This window comes from Mytilus edulis, chromosome 11, assembly GCF_963676685.1.
Source record: "Mytilus edulis chromosome 11, xbMytEdul2.2, whole genome shotgun sequence".
NCBI classification, from domain to species: domain Eukaryota; kingdom Metazoa; phylum Mollusca; class Bivalvia; order Mytilida; family Mytilidae; genus Mytilus; species Mytilus edulis.
The window spans coordinates 69,643,891-69,660,173 of record NC_092354.1 but is presented as its reverse complement, the minus strand read 5'-3'; the positions used below and the strand labels follow the sequence as shown (position 1 = coordinate 69,660,173).

At 33.7% G+C, this 16,283-nt stretch overlaps 1 protein-coding gene across 1 annotated transcript; it reads left to right on the top strand.

The window, feature by feature from the left end:
* Positions 1-9,951: 9,951 nt before the first annotated feature.
* LOC139494540 (uncharacterized) lies at positions 9,952-12,830 on the top strand. Its single transcript, XM_071282701.1, has 3 exons — positions 9,952-10,064; positions 11,411-11,575; positions 12,722-12,830. Exons 1-3 carry the CDS (start codon positions 9,952-9,954, stop codon positions 12,828-12,830), a joined length of 387 nt encoding a protein of 128 aa, XP_071138802.1.
* The last annotated feature ends 3,453 nt before the right edge of the window (positions 12,831-16,283 follow it).

Genomic DNA, 16,283 nt, shown 5'->3' with positions numbered 1-16,283 from the left:
CTTTTAAGCATGCCAACATTTAATTTTGTTTCAAATTGTTGTCTTATTGGTCAATGTTTACAAACTCCTGATGTACACAATTCCATCGAGGATATGTATTCGAAAGTTGACTTTGCGCATGTGCGTACTTGGATGAAAATATTAGGGACTTTATGAGTGTAGTGATAGTGAAAAATAGATTGAAGAAAAGGAAAAAGAAACATGTGATACAGCATATAGACACAATCAGAAACAAAACGGTAAAGATGTTTTATATGAGATATAGATGGAGTTTTATAGAAATTCAATTTGTGAATTTTTGGTTATTGTAAGGGAACTGGATATTAATTCCCATTTGCCCAAGCAAAACCATGTGTTGAAGATGCGTTTTATAAATTATAGATAGAGGATTATAGGATTTTAATTTGTGACATTTTTTTGGTTTCTGTGAGGGACCTTGATGTTAATACCCACTTGCTCAAACAAAACCAATGTGTTGAATATGTCTAGTGATATGTTTTTGTGATTTGAATAGTAAGAAGAGATATTCTTACTGTGAATATTTTGAGAATTTGGTTACCGGTAATAGTTATTTGAATATTGCAAAGGACTTGGATGTTAATTCCCATTTGCATGAACTTTAAAAGTACCCAAATGATAGGGGTGAATGAAAATGAGGAACTTTTGTCATTCAGAGATCAGACCCAATTTCAAAGATCCGACCCAAATTCAGAGATCAGACCCAATTTCAGAGATAGACCCAAATTTAGAGATCAGTCCTAGTTTCAGAAGTTTTTATCTTGTTCCCGGTTGTATGTAGCAGTATAAGGTATAAATCATACCAAGGTCTAATATGGCACTTTTGTATATATTTTAAAAGTTTTTAGTGTATTAGAAAAAGGGAATTTTACTTAATGTAAACTTCTAATGTTTTTCAGATGGCTTCAAATATCCTGAATGCTAACGCACCAGTTTCAAAGAGGGGGAATTCCTATGAATGTGTTAGATGTCAGACGAGCAAACTCCTACAAATATGTGGTCAACCACACAAGGAAACAACATTTACTAGCCATACAGTGCCCATATTGGTGCACCCTGTGTGACTACAGGTGTGTCACACAAGAGGAATTGGCCAAGCACGTTGACATGTATCCAGTGCATAAGAAAATAGTTGGTATACAGAAGACGTCAGGGATTACCATCAACCCTGACAGTTTCTTCGGACATTTGGATATGCCATACTTCATTTCGAGTGATGATATTGTTGCATTCAACAAAGAGAAAAGCCAAGAACATTACACCAAGAAAAGAAGGGAAAACGGAAGAACAGCGGCACATACTGTGGAAGAATGTCTTAAAGTTCCAGAAGCGAGTACTCTTAAGTCACCAAATACTGGCAGTTCTGCCGTCTTCTGAAGAAAGAGTTGAGATGGGGGAATATGATGCCGTTACTGTTGCGTCAGGTGATTTGGGTAATACGGAGTCGGTGATATAACTACAGTGGTTGAAACACCAAAATTAGAACAGAAACTTCTTCAACAACAACTACTTCAACATCATTATCCAAATCATCATCCAAAGAGGAAATTGACACGCAAATGCAAAACCTCACCTCTCAATTGAACAAAAACTTAAAAGAAGCATCCAAATTTATAAATAAGAGTTTTAAACTACGGGAAGAAAATGTGAAACAACTTACCTCAATGGTCGGGGAGCAAACAAAGACATTCAATAAGATGACTAATGAACTAAAAGGGCTGAACCAGTGGTTAAGGGACAATAATGGAAAAAAAACTGCAGATAAAGACAATAGAGAAAGTAGTGAAGATAGGGATAATAGGGACAATCATAGCGACAGCAGAGACTACCGAGATTATAGAGACAGAAGATATCATCCATATAGATGGATGCTCAAACAGTAGTCAGTGATTTGACTTCAATTGTGACATTTTTCGCATCATATATATATAACATAAATGAAATCAACAGTCTTCATGTTTTAAGCTTTTATTTTAATTTGAAGTTCGGAGGACCTCGCTTAAAACAGAGGGTTTTGTAATGATCTACAAACTGACCCCCTCCCCTTTATTACAAGAGGTTGTGTAAGTTATTAAATTTGCACATTACTTATACCAAAGTGACATATGTTAAAGTGAAAGGTATAGTTCATTTACATAAATATTTGGTAAATGAGATTGGTAAATGTAAGCACATGTGGAGGAGTCAACATACAATTTTGTGTACGAAGTGGGACGTCTGGTTTTAGAGGATTTCTTTCGTTTAAGCACTTGACAGCTGTTTTATAGGTTATACGTCGGTCGGACTTCTTCTGGTCTTACCTTTTTAGCATGCCAACATTTAATTTTGTTTCAAATTGTTGTCTTATCGGTCAATGTTTACAAACTCCTGATGTACAAAATTCCATAGAGAATGTGTATTCGAAAGTTCACTTTGCGCATGTGCGAACTTGGATGAAGATAGAAGGGAACTTTCAGAGGCTCGATATGGGTAAATTTATCCTGATTCTATATTTTGTAATAGTTTTCAATGAAATAAAGTTCATTTGAGGTTTATTTAACGGAAGCTGAATAATATTGATAGTACAAAGAAGTAACATGTTGTTGGGATGAAAATACGAGATTCTAATCGTTACCTAAAAGATGGCAAATTTCGCGCCACTCTTAGCTTTAACTATGGGGACACCATGGGGATAGTTTAATTTTAGCAATTGCTATAGCTACATAGCATCGTCATATAAAAACAAGAGCGTTTGGCTTATTCGAGGTTCTCGGATTCGACAGTCAAATAGGAAAGGACATACGGAAAAAAAATACAGATATGCACAAAAAGAAAAGGTACAGAGAAAATTTATTTTATTTAATATAAAAGCAAGATACATATATATTTTATAGCTTATTTAAGATTGGTTTATGAAGTTAGAGTAAAGAAAAAGACAACTAAAGAACAAATTAACTTTATTGTAACTCTTGGAAATCCTGTCATAAAAAATAGCATTAGAAGTTCAATAAATCATTTATTGTATACATGTGTTACATTATTCCTCGATTTGATTAACGTATATTCCCCCCATCCCATGAACAAAAACCTCATTTTTCTTAGTAGAATTATATGTGTCACGTACACGCTACCCAAAACGCGTGACAATATATACAAATGTAAACATTCAAGCTTTTTCAGTTAGGAGGAATGTAGCGGAATCGGTTTTTATATATTCAAAATTATTTTGTAGGATGGCTAATTTCTATTTACATTTTATTTTCATGGTTATTATTTTGCTTACATGTTCGTATTCAGGGTGCTAAAAAGTGTAGTTGATTTTTATTGGTTAATCAGTTAGCACTCTCGGTGTTTTACATAGGATAAATGATTTAAAGTTTTTCTTTTCTTCTCGGTAGTAATCAATAGTTGTAAAGAGTGAATTATTTGCAAGTGAATTATATACAAATTTGTATCGAAGTACGCGGTTGGTTAAAGTTGTTATTTCTTTACCTGTAATTAGTATATACAGTAAATATTTTATTGATTCGGCAGCTTGACCGTATAAAGACAATGTCTGTATAAGACAATCAACATTTTGGATTGAGTAAAACCGCCGTTGTCTATCTATAGTATTAAGGGCTTACGGGTGTATTATACCCCGATGTCTGAATAAGACACTGCAAATTGGTTTGAATTAAATTTATCCCGTTTTAGTCCACAGCGTGTTCTAGTAATAATTGAGTTGGAGAGCTTGTGGGGTTTTGAATTTAATATGTAATGAGATTACGATAAAACTAAGGGTATTTACGGTACAATTCCGTTTGTTTAGAAGCCGTAACTTTATACTCATCTTACATTATTTTACAGTGTAATACTTTATGTAACTTTGATACTTCATATTAGTATTGCATTATGTCCATGTGTTGATATTTTGAGAGACCTTATTAAATGATATAAACTATTTAACTCGATATTTTCAGCCATAGAGATTCAGGGCCCAGCGGTTCGAACCTTTGAACGAGGTTAACAGACGGTTTATAATTTTTAGTCGGACTTGTGTTTAGGGAATTAATTATTTCTGAGCTTTAGATCAATAACGCTATTTCAATTAACAGTTAATGTATAGAGATATTAAGATCAAAGTCCGTGATCAGTATTAGAGTATATATTAGTCGATGTAATTACAGGTAAAGATGTGTTCGAATAGTAGACACACGTATTGTTGATTTATACACACGATAAAAAGGAGCTTATCAATTCAACATTTGTGTACAATGTAGAAAATAGGTGGCTGAGTTCACATTTCAGCGGACTTTACCAAATAAAATACAGAGATAATTAAAAAGAATATTTGATACATAGAAAATATACCAAGGTCGAACCATCTCCTGTTATAGTGTCACTTACTAGACCAAAATGATAAATTTCAAGGATAGTGAGCATTAAATAAAGGCAACAGTAGTATACCGCTGTTCAAAACTCATAAATCCATGGACAACAAACTAAAACTGAGGGATACGCATTAAATATAAGTGGAGAACAACGACACAACATTAAAATGTAACACAGAAAAGGACTAAGCATTAAACAAAATACTATGAGAATAACAAATATAACATCAAAACCAAATACGTGCATTTGGGATAGATAAGTATCGTGACACGTCTACTAGTAATGTGAATTCACACTAAAAAATTAGAGAAAACAAACACAACGTTAATAAAATGTAACACACACAGAAACGAACTATAATATAACAATGGCCATATTCCTGATTTGGTAAAAAGGAAAAAATGGCGGGTTGAACCTGGTTTTGTGGCATGCAAAACCTCCCTCTTTTATGGCCATGTGAAATATAACATTAAAATGACAACACAACATTACAGGACTACAATATAAATAAATATTCGTGTGGTTCATTGACAAAGAAACACACGAATAATAGCTAACAAAAGGCAACAAGTTTAAAATTTCAATACGCTAGAAGTGCATTTTGTCCACACAAGACTTACTAGTGACGCCAAAAGTTTAAAAGCCGAAACAAGTACAAAGTTGAACAGCATCGAGGACCAAAAGTTTAAAAAGGTTGTGCCAGAACGGCCAGGGTTTTCTGTTCGGTACCAGAACATCCCTAACGTAACGGTACCCAAATTGCACCTATTTAGCAAAAATAGCAGCGGTAAACATATTTATATATGCATAAAACGTTGATAGTAGTTATCAACAGATGAAGTGTTTACTGAAAAAGCAATATGTACTGAAACGTCACCATGCGACGTCATCAAAACGTCATCTTTTTAAAATGAGCAAATACAATATGTAACAAGTATCCTTTTCTTAAAAAACGATCAGTAAGCACGGACTAATATCCAATTGTTCAAAATATTTGAGTGAGTGAGAGAGTGTTGGTTGCTTTACGCCGCATTAGCACAAAAAGGCTATATCGCGGCGAGAGCTAATTCGAATATTTTTACAATTTAAAGCATATTTTTAAAATAAGACAAAAAGTCCTTCAATATACTAAAATTCTTGACTAAAGCAAATTGAGTATATACAAATAAAAATCAACAGTAAAATAACTTGATAAAAATTAAAATCGATTTAAATATAATAACATTTTTATATTCTATAATAAATTCCAATTTCTTTTAAAAAAGCAACAATATTTGTAAATGGAACATTATTAAATAAATCATACATATTATTGACATTGAAATGCTTCTTACGAAAATCAGCAAAGTCAATACAATTAATTAAAACATGTTTAATAGTATACTTGCAGTTGCAAGCAACACATTGTGGTTCATCTTCATTTTTTAAAAGATACTCGTGTGTTATTCTAGTATGACCAATACGACATCTAGTAATAACACACTGATCTTTTCTGCACATAATATTATTAAAAGGTTTGCCTAAATTAGGTTTAATTTCATGCAATTTATTATCATCTTTTTTACTCCATTTATTTTTCAATATATTAAAAACATATTCTCTAATATTAGATTTAAAATCAGTATATGGTATATCACAGTTAGATAGAGGATCACCCAGGGCATTCTTTGCCTCAAGGTCTACAGCTGTGTTTCCAAGGATTCCAACATGACTCGGAACCCATAGAAATATTATTTCTTTCAGAAGAATTTTTAAATTCCTCATTACATATAAAATTTTCAGGATTGTTGGGTTTTTAATTTTAGTATTTCGTATAGCTTGTAAGCATGAAAGTGAATCCGAACATATAATAAATTTGGATTTATCTGAAGAAGCAATAAATTTCAAAGCCAAAATTATTGCTTCTGCTTCAGCAGTAAAGATGGATGCATCAGATGGCAAACGGAGAGTTGCAGCTCTGTCCCTGAAGACAGCAGCAGATGCAACTCTATCACCATCTTTTGATCCATCAGTATAGACAGTTGAAAAATCTAGATAATCGGCTTTAATTTCAGCATAGTGTTGCTGAATTAAAAGAGGATTTGTTTTATTTTTATTGTGTTCACGGAGATCAAATATCATTTTTGGTTTGGGAAGTTCCCATAAAGGACATTTGCAAGTTTTAACTTGAGCAACAGAATTTAAATCGAAAGAAGCTAAATGTGGTTTTAAACGTATACCTAACGGAGGAATTTTATTTTCATGTTTTGCAAAAATATCTGCATAAATCGGATTAAAAACACAGCTGTAGGCAGGATTATCTGAATGGGCTTTTAGTTTGACAGCATATTGAAGTCCAAGCTTCAAACGTCTGTCAGAGAGTGAGTGCTCATCAGCCTCTATATACAGACTCTCAACTGGTGAGGTTTTAAATGCGCCAAGACAGAGACGCAAACCTTGGTGATGCACAGCATCGAGAATCTGTATGTAGGACTTCCTTGCAGAGCCATACACTATAGAGCCATAATCTAGTTTATATCTAACTAGAGATCTATATAAATTGAGTAAAATGTTGCGATCAGCACCCCAGTCGGTGCTGCCGACAACTTTTAAAATATCTAAAGCTTTTAAACATCTCGCTTTTAACATTTTGATATGGGGTAGAAAGGTTAACTTTTTATCGAAAAGTAAACCAAGAAATTTGGTTTCATCAACCATTTTAATTGGGTTGCCGTACAAAGTTAGTTCTGGATCAAGATGCAATTTTCTTTTGTTACAAAAATGCATCCCGACCGTTTTTGACGTGGAAAATTTAAAACCATTTTCCGAGGCCCATTTTTCAATTCTTCCAAGACATAATTGTAATTGTCTTTCAATGTTATTCATATTTTTGCCTCTGTAACATATTAAAAAATCATCAACGTACAATGAACCTTCAATATTACTTTTTAAAACTTCAACAAGGCTGTTGATTTTAAGACTAAATAATGTAACAGATAAAATACTGCCCTGAGGGACTGTACCCATCTCTTGATCATACAGATCAGACATGGTCGAATTAACTCTAACATTAAATTGTCTGTTAGAGAGAAAATTAGAAATAAAATTAGGCATATTGCCTTTCAACCCCATATCAAATAGATCTTTTAAAATACCATATTTCCATGCAGTATCATAGGCCTTCTCAAGGTCGAAAAAGACCGACACTACATGTTCATTTTTCGCAAAACCATTACGGACAAATGATTCGAATCGAACAAGATGATCAAGAGTACTGCGGCCCTGTCGGAATCCACACTGGATATTGGCTAATAGCCCATTGGATTCAAGGAACCAAACAAGGCGATCATTGACCATCCGTTCGAGTGTTTTACAGACACAACTGGTAAGAGCAATTGGTCGATAATTAATAGGATCCGTATGATCTTTACTTGGTTTTGGAATAGGCACGACGGTTGCAAGCTTCCAGATTGATGGTAAATCACCAGATTCCCAGATGTTATTCATGAGCTGCAAGAGAGCATCTAGTGAGGAATCTGGCAAGTGTTTTAAGAGTTGGTAGTGAATATTATCAGGCCCACAAGCTGTATCATGGGCTTTTGACAGAGATGTTTTAAGTTCTTCAAGAGAAAATAGTTTATTATAATTTTCACCATTTTTTGATTTAAAGTTTAATTTAATTTTTTCTTTTTGTTTTTTAACTTTTTTAAAGTCTTCTCTGTAGTTGTTACAAGAAGAAGATTTCGCAAAAGTTTCACCAAGCTTGTTGGCAATATCCTTTTCAGATGTTAATAAATCATTGCCGTCTTTCAAATGTTTTACAGTGGCTTTAGAATTTTTACCTTTTATTTTATTTACCATATTCCAAACTTTTGTCATCGGAGTGCGAGATGTAATCCCCGAGACAAATTTTTTCCAGTATGTTCGTCGGGCTTGCCTACAAGTCCGCCGTGCCTTAGCGCGAAAAATACGGAAATTACTCAAGTTTTCCGTCGTTGGTTGTTGATTGAACCGTCTTTCAGATTTTTTACGGTCACCTATGGCTTGATCACAAGCTTCATCAAACCATGGTTTGCTGGGATGTTTCGGATTTGCCGAGGTCTTAGGAATAGTTCTGTCAGCAATTGACGTTTAAACTGTATTAAAAGTTAAAATTGGATCTTGTACAGTCTCAAACATCTTTGACTGAAGTTCCGCTTGACAGAGATTCTCAAACAAGGACCAGTCCGCCTTGTCAAGTTTCCAACGTGGTACTCTCTGTTGGGCAGAAGTAAAAAGATGTTCAAGTACTATTGGAAAGTGATCACTTCCACATAGATCATCATGAACACGCCATGAATAATCCAGAAGCAGAGAGGGATCGCAAATAGTGATATCAATAGAAGAATAAGACCCGTTTCCAGGATGAAGATACGTATTAGATCCATCATTAAAAATGCATAATCCTTCTTGAGAGACAAAGTCCTCAATGATCTTACCTTTGGCATTATGAGTCTTGCTACCCCATAATGGATTGTGAGCATTGAAGTCGCCCATAAGTATAAATGGTGAGGGTAATTGATCAGTGAGGTTTTTGAGTTTTGCTTTATCTATAATTGAATTGGGTGGAATATATATCGAACATAAAGTAATTGTTTTGTCTAACGATAAACGAATTGCAACTGCTTGCAGATCCGTGGTGAGTTGGACTGTGCTATGAATGACGTTGTCCTTCACAAAAATGGATGATCCGCCTGCAGCACGTTCATCTACCTTAGAAAATGTGCTATACATGTTGTATCCTTTTAAAGATACATTGTCACTTTCTTTTAGATGAGTTTCTTGAAGACAAAATGCAATAGGTAAAAATGACTGAACTAGAAGTGTTAACTCGAGAAGATTTATTATAAGACCTCGGCAATTCCATTGGATGATATTAGTCATTATTTAATGATAGAAGGGCGAATGCTGTCGAGTTTGTCAGCATTCTTATTTCGCTCACCCTGAGATTGTGATCTTTCGGGTGGCGGAACACTTTCGGTTTCCATTTCAGTTTCATCGACAATATTTGAAAAAAATTAAACAAAAGCTCTATTATTAGACTTTTGACGATGCCAATTTAAGCATGGATGCAATTTGGGTACTCCTCATTTCAGAATCATTGATGGTTTGGAGGTCAGTTTAGACCAACTTTCTATGATTCCATATGGAATCAAAATTAAATTGTTGAAACCATATAATAAATAATGATACATCTGCAAAATAAACATATAATGAAAACCTTTGTCTGAAGTATAAATAAACGTAGGTTAAAAAAACTGTCAAAATAGGGGCAATTTAGAATAATTTATACTTTTGCAAACGGTAAATTTTATAAAATGACTATACAAAAGATATACATGATCAAACTGAAGTATTAACTAATTACAGGAAACAACCCAAATACATTCCATAACCCGACAAAATGCAACACAAAAAATAGACACATCCGAATATTAAGTTAAAACCTCAACGCCAAATGACGTCATATTTGAAATTGTAAAAAATGACATCACATTTGAATAGGGATCATTCACGGTTTTCACGGGTGGCGGTTCCATAAGTGGTTACTAAGTAAACAATATGGCTTCCGGTGGAGCCGGTGATTACATAACCTGGTCTGTACCAGCCTTGCAGAAGGAATTGTCGTTACGTGGGGCTGTTACAAGAGGAAGAAAGACAGATCTGATAGAAAGGTATACGATGTTGTAAAAAATATTGGAATTTCTTCCATCATAAAGCGAAAAAACACAATCCAAACTACAATACATTGCCAAAAAAGTCCGTACGTCACCTACGTTTTTTTTCTATGCTTTATGCTATTCATATATATACAAACACGTTTCCCAACGGCATCTATTGTTAGATAGTTCACAAATAAAGTGTTTTCATGTGCTGAATAGTTTTAAGAATAGTTCTTTATTTCATCTTAGTTGTGTCTCCAGTTGTTTTTGTTTTCTCTTAATTTGAATATGTTTACTTTTTTTTACAATTTGATTTGGTTGAAATATGTCTTTGGACATTTTTTGATTAGAAAAATTATATTTGTAACTGATATCTCATAAGGAAATGGAAATTTTTTATATAAAAGATTATTAAATAATCCTTTTTGTATTCAGTTTTGGTACCATACCAAGTTGATTATTTGAAATGTAATTTCACATGAAATTTACAGTGAAAATTCCAAATTGACACATACTGTTGGCTGTCATGTAGTCCAAATAATTATGACGTCTGGCAAGGCTGTCCCAAAAAAAAAATTAAAATAGCCTTACCAGACATCATAATTATTTGAACTAGCTGTCATGTAGATCTACTTAGTTTGATTGTTTTTAAAAATGTATACACCCCCCAAAAAAATATCACTGGGTAAACAAAGTCATATCATCGGCCTTCCTTTACTTTAGAGGTCCCAATATTACTGTATAAACTCATCTTATAAAGTTTCTCAAAAGATATATATTTTTTAAATAGGGGTACTATACAGATATACTATACTGATATTATTTTGTCTTACAATGTTTAGACCATGCAGACTTAGCAAAGAACAAATTACTTGTTTAGGTAATATAAAAATGTTTAACTTTTGATACTAGAATGATTACACAATTAACGCCTCCAATATGATAATATCACTGTTAAACAAGACATGCACTTTGATTGTGCACATAAACAACTTCTTTATACATGTACATATCTTTGAAGAACCATTAACAAAGGGCTCTCTGTTGTATGTAAAAAAATTGTTAATGAATGAAGCACTTAGCAGACAATTAATTTTAAAGATATGAAAGCTCCAAAAATAACATATTTTTTATGTAAAAATATGGTTGTATGTATTACATTCAATTTTGAATCCTACATGTATCTGTTCATGGTATATAATTTGGCACGATTTTTGTATTAATCAGAACAAAGATTTCATTGTATTATTATTCTTAATACTATAATCATGATAATGTTTGAATAGATTTTGATACAGTGTAAACACAAAAAATGTAACATTGATAATAACGAGTGTATACATTGTTCCATTTCTTAGATTGAATGCATATGACAGAAACAAAAACTGTCAAGAGGAACCAGTTATCTTACCAGAACCATTAGATGTTGGATGGCCTGTTTCTGGGTTTAGGCAGTTACTTGCTGAGCATAAGATGGTGATGCCAAAAATCACAAAGGAGCAGATTGATGCTTACTTTGATAGGTACGTTTTTATATTCAGATGTCAAAAAATATAAATAAAAATAAGATGTGGTATGATTGCCATTGAGACAACTGTCCACAAGAGACCAAAATGACACAGGCATTAGCAACTATAGGTCAATGTACGGCCTTCAACAATGTTTACACTTTGTAAAGAAAAAAACATGGAAGTGGATGACCAAAACTTGGGGTGGCACATATTCAAGTATTAAAGCTCAGCTGAATTTCTATCAAACCTAAATTCTCAGCAACTAACTATAATGCTCTATGAAAACGTTTTCATCTGACGATTTATTTCATGTGTGTATATAATTGTTGACTTATCTTAAACAAATGACATATGTGCATGGAGAAAATCAATAAAGATCAAATTGAATGGTATAAGATTTATATGCTTACTGATTTCAAGATACAATTGTGCCTACAAAATATTGAAATTACCATTAGCATCTCGCTCTTCCTTTTGAGAATCTTTTTTTTCTTTTCCAATTCAGTTGTAACATCATCACTATCTCTCTTTATCTGTTTTTTTGGTGTAGCTTGACTAGCTTCACGATCTTTTTTTTTTCTTTTCCAATTCAGTTGCTACATCATCACTATTTCTCTTTTTCTGTTTTTTTGGTGTAGCTTGACTAGCTTCACGATCTTTTTTTTTTCTTTTCCAATTCAGTTGCTACATCATTACTATCTCTCTTTTTCTGTTTTTTTTTTTGGTGTAGCTTGACTAGCTTCACGAGCTTTTTTTTTCTTTTCCAATTCAGTTGCTACATCATCATTATCTCTCTTTTTCTGTTTTTTTTTTTGTGTAGCTTGACTAGCTTCACGATCTTTTTTTTTTTCTTTTCCAATTCAGTTGCTACATCATCACTATCTCTCTTTTTCTGTTTTTTGTTTGGTGTAGCTTGACTAGCTTCACGATCTTTTTTTTTTCTTTTCCAATTCAGTTGCTACATCATCACTATCTCTCTTTTTCTGTTTTTTTTTGGTGTAGCTTGACTAGCTTCACGAGCGTCTGTATGTGATTCTCTGATTATCAACTGATCTGTGTGGTCAACCATTAGATTGTTTAAGGTAGAGTCTAGCCAATCTTCCATTTTCTTTTTCCCTACAAATTATAAAGTCTTAGATAATGAAATATTCTTTCCAGTTTCTATATTTGTACTGTAAAAATATCATTTGATAAGGAAAAGGGTGGGGATGGGTATCATATGTACTATAAAATTGAGAATGGAAATGGGGAATGTGCCAAAGATTGATTGATTGTTGGTTGCTTAACGTCCAGTGGCAAGTATTTCATGCATATTAAGGACGAGAACAAGTTCACAATAAATACAATAGGTAGGTTGTTGTAATAGAGACCATCTAGGATGATGGTCGGGGAAATTTGGACTACCACTGGAAAATGAGGGTATATTGGATAGGGACAGAAATTTTGCCTTGCAACAGGCCACCTACGGACCCCTCAAAGAGTTGTTGCAAGGGTTCTTAACGTGCAAAGAGCGTGACACTCTCTTTACACGAGGCATCGGATTTAACGTCCCCCTTCTGACCGGACGTGACTGCGAACTTGATACATCCCGCACAGCCAAACGGACGCCCCACTTCGGCAAGCGTTTTACTGCCGGTCGGGAGAAGACCAAGTGACCATATTTCTATTCCCCAGTCACCCCTGGGGGCATGTCCAATTGACATAGTTTTTTTTGTTTATTGCTACTAAAAAATGACCTAAAAGAGTTTGAACATATATATTCACATTCTGACTTTTTAAATGCCCATTTAATTAGGTGTGTGAATTTTTTCTTAATGAGAATGTGAGGCAATGTGGTATACAGGGTAGAAAAATCAAAACTTTGACATTTAAAATCACCAATATAAGCATGCAATTTATCAAGTACTTCCAACGAGTTCTTGACACTCCAAAAGTAATTAATTCCACTATTTTCGAAGGCCTTATTTGAACAATTTATTATCAGGTTTTTAATTGTACCAAGTGTGCTGGTAAGATGAATAGACAAATTAGTAGTGGAACAATGGCTTGAAGACGAAATAAATCTGAATGTGTAAGGTGTTTTGTGTAGCTTCGGAAGCCAGTTCATAGTTGGGACTTTCAGTTGAGGTAAGGATCGTCACGTGGGGGGGGGGGGGGGGGGGGGGGTATTTTTTTCTGTCTTCTTTTTTTTAGCTATATTTTTAATAACTTACACTTTTTCCCATTATTCTCTTAAAGCTTTTTTTGTCCGTTATTCTTTATTCTGTTCAGTGGCGGATCCAGAAATTTTCATAAGTGGGGGCCCGCTTCAGTGATTCCCTATATAAGCAACCAATTTTTTTAAAAAGGGGGGCCCGGCCCCCTCCCCCCCCTAAATCCGCCTCTGCTGTTTATTCACATCCATACCCTCTTATGTGGACTTAAGGTGGTTTATTTTTTAGTTTTTGTAATTTCTACAATAATAAGCCAAAATACTCACATGTTGCAAATAAAAATCTTTTTATCAAATTTTATTACATTTTGAAGCGGCACAGAAGCCCGAAACGCCCGGTGTTCGACGCCGGAAGTATACCTATGACGTCACCTAGTGTAGGGACCAAAGAAGATAACTTCTTTTCGCGGTAATTTCTATAATGAAGATTTTACACTGAAATAATGATTAAAATTTAATTATAAACTTGTTTTGCATTAGAATAGAGATAACTGTATTGTATTTGAAGCTTTGCGGACGTCCATCTGTAGTTTTACTGTCGCAAATACCCGTTTACCTGTCTCCGTTACGCGTCGCCAGGTAAACTAAATTTGCGACAGTAAAACTACCGATGGACGTCCGCAAAGCTTCAAATATAATACAGTTATCTCTTAATTGGCAGGGTATAAGGAACTTTGAAAATGTTTATTTTTTGTGGTTTGGTCTATTTTCCGGATACTGTAAGCAATAAGGCCCCTTTATTTAATAAATGGAATGATTGTAAGATGCACATGTCTGTCTGCCATATTTTATATGACCTTGACCTCATTTTCATGGTTCATTGGTCAATGAAACACTGCATAGTTTTGTCAGTTTATCATATGTTTAAAGTTACAGGTAGATTAAATTTGGTGGATATATAACAATTGTAAGGTGTGCATGTCTGTCTGGCAGATTTATATAACCATGACTGCATTTTATGGTTCTTTGGTTAATGATAAGTTTTCTTGGTTTTGTCATTTTTTCAGATATTATAACATGCATAAGCATAGGTCTACTTGTTGTTGCACGGAATGACTACAAGGTATCATATAACAAGAATGTGTCCTCAGTACACGAATGCCCCATTCGCACTATCATTTTCTATGTTAAGTGGACCGTGAAATTGGGGTAAAATCTCTAATTTGGCATTAAGATTAGAAAGATCATATCATAGGGAACATGTGTACCAAGTTTGAAGTCGATTGGACTTCAACTTCATCAAAAACTACCTTGACCAAAAACTTTAACCTGAAGCGGGACAGACGGACGAACGAACAGACGGACGGACGGACGAACGGACGCACAGACCAGAAAACATAATGCCCCTCTACTATCGTAGGTGGGGCATAAAAATAAGAAGATGTTTGTCTGCCAAGGTTAATTTTACTGTGACCTCATTTTCATAGAATAATGATAATATTAAACAGCAAGAATGATGAGCAAGTCGATGTTATATACAAATGAGGCAAAATTTTCAGTTGCCTACTAATTATGTAATATTAGTTATTTTTGTTTTTAGTTTATTAAATGATAATGTTTACCCTTTTATGTGTAGGGCAAGAACATTAAAGATAAAGGGAAACTTTAAACAGAAGAAATTATCAACAAACATAGATTTACAGAGGTCAACAAAGCCTAAATGGTATGTCCAGTTATAAAAGTTTTGGTCATAATGATTAAATATTTATTAAAATAAGATGTGGTATGACAATGTATGAGAAAACTATCCAACAGAATTCAATTTATTGGATGTAAGCATTGTAATTACTTATTAGAGGCCATTGATGACCTGTAAGTAATGAGAAAACCCATACCCTATACATGTGATAGTAATCTATAAAAGACAACACTAACAAAATTTGAAACAAAGCATCAATTCAAACTTCAAATATACCAGACTAATTTATAAAAACAAAAAATTATGAAAAACAAAAATTACCGATATGAACCAACTTTAACCACTGAACTATGTACCTATGGACAGGTATAATATGGCTGTGTTGATATAAAAATAAGAAGCACTTAGCAGTCTGATTTGCAATGAGACTTTTCTCCAATAGAGATCAAATGACATTTTAAGGAGGCTCTAGGGTATACAAATTTCAGAAAAATATTTAAAATATTTTTTTTTCATAACTCATTTTATTTATAACTTTATTAGTTGTTACTATATCCATGTTATCATATGGTACACAAATCATTCAAAACAATCAATTCGTTTTGGCCCAAGATGACTTTTAAAATGTATATATCATTGAAAAAGCTCCAAATTATCTCCTTTGGTGCAAAATGCCATTTTTTGGCATTAGAATTGTAATATCTTTTTGAACTCATTGGTGACCTATATTTTTATGCCACACCTACGACAGTAGAGGGGCATTATTTTTTCTGGTCTGTTTGTTCGTTCGTCAGTCCGTTCGTCCGTCCGTCCCGCTTCAGGTTATAGTTTTGGTCAAGGTAGTTTATGATGAAGCTGAAGTCCAATCA

Excerpts from the sequence above, each read along its gene's own strand:
- LOC139494540 (XM_071282701.1), top strand. The coding sequence starts at position 9,952 with ATGGCTTCCGGTGGAGCCGGTGATTACATAACCTGGTCTGTACCAGCC. Across the intron at positions 10,065-11,410 it reads AAGACAGATCTGATAGAAAG|ATTGAATGCATATGACAGAA; the intron begins GTATACGATGTT and ends TCCATTTCTTAG. Across the intron at positions 11,576-12,721 it reads ATTGATGCTTACTTTGATAG|TTTCTATATTTGTACTGTAA; the intron begins GTACGTTTTTAT and ends TATTCTTTCCAG.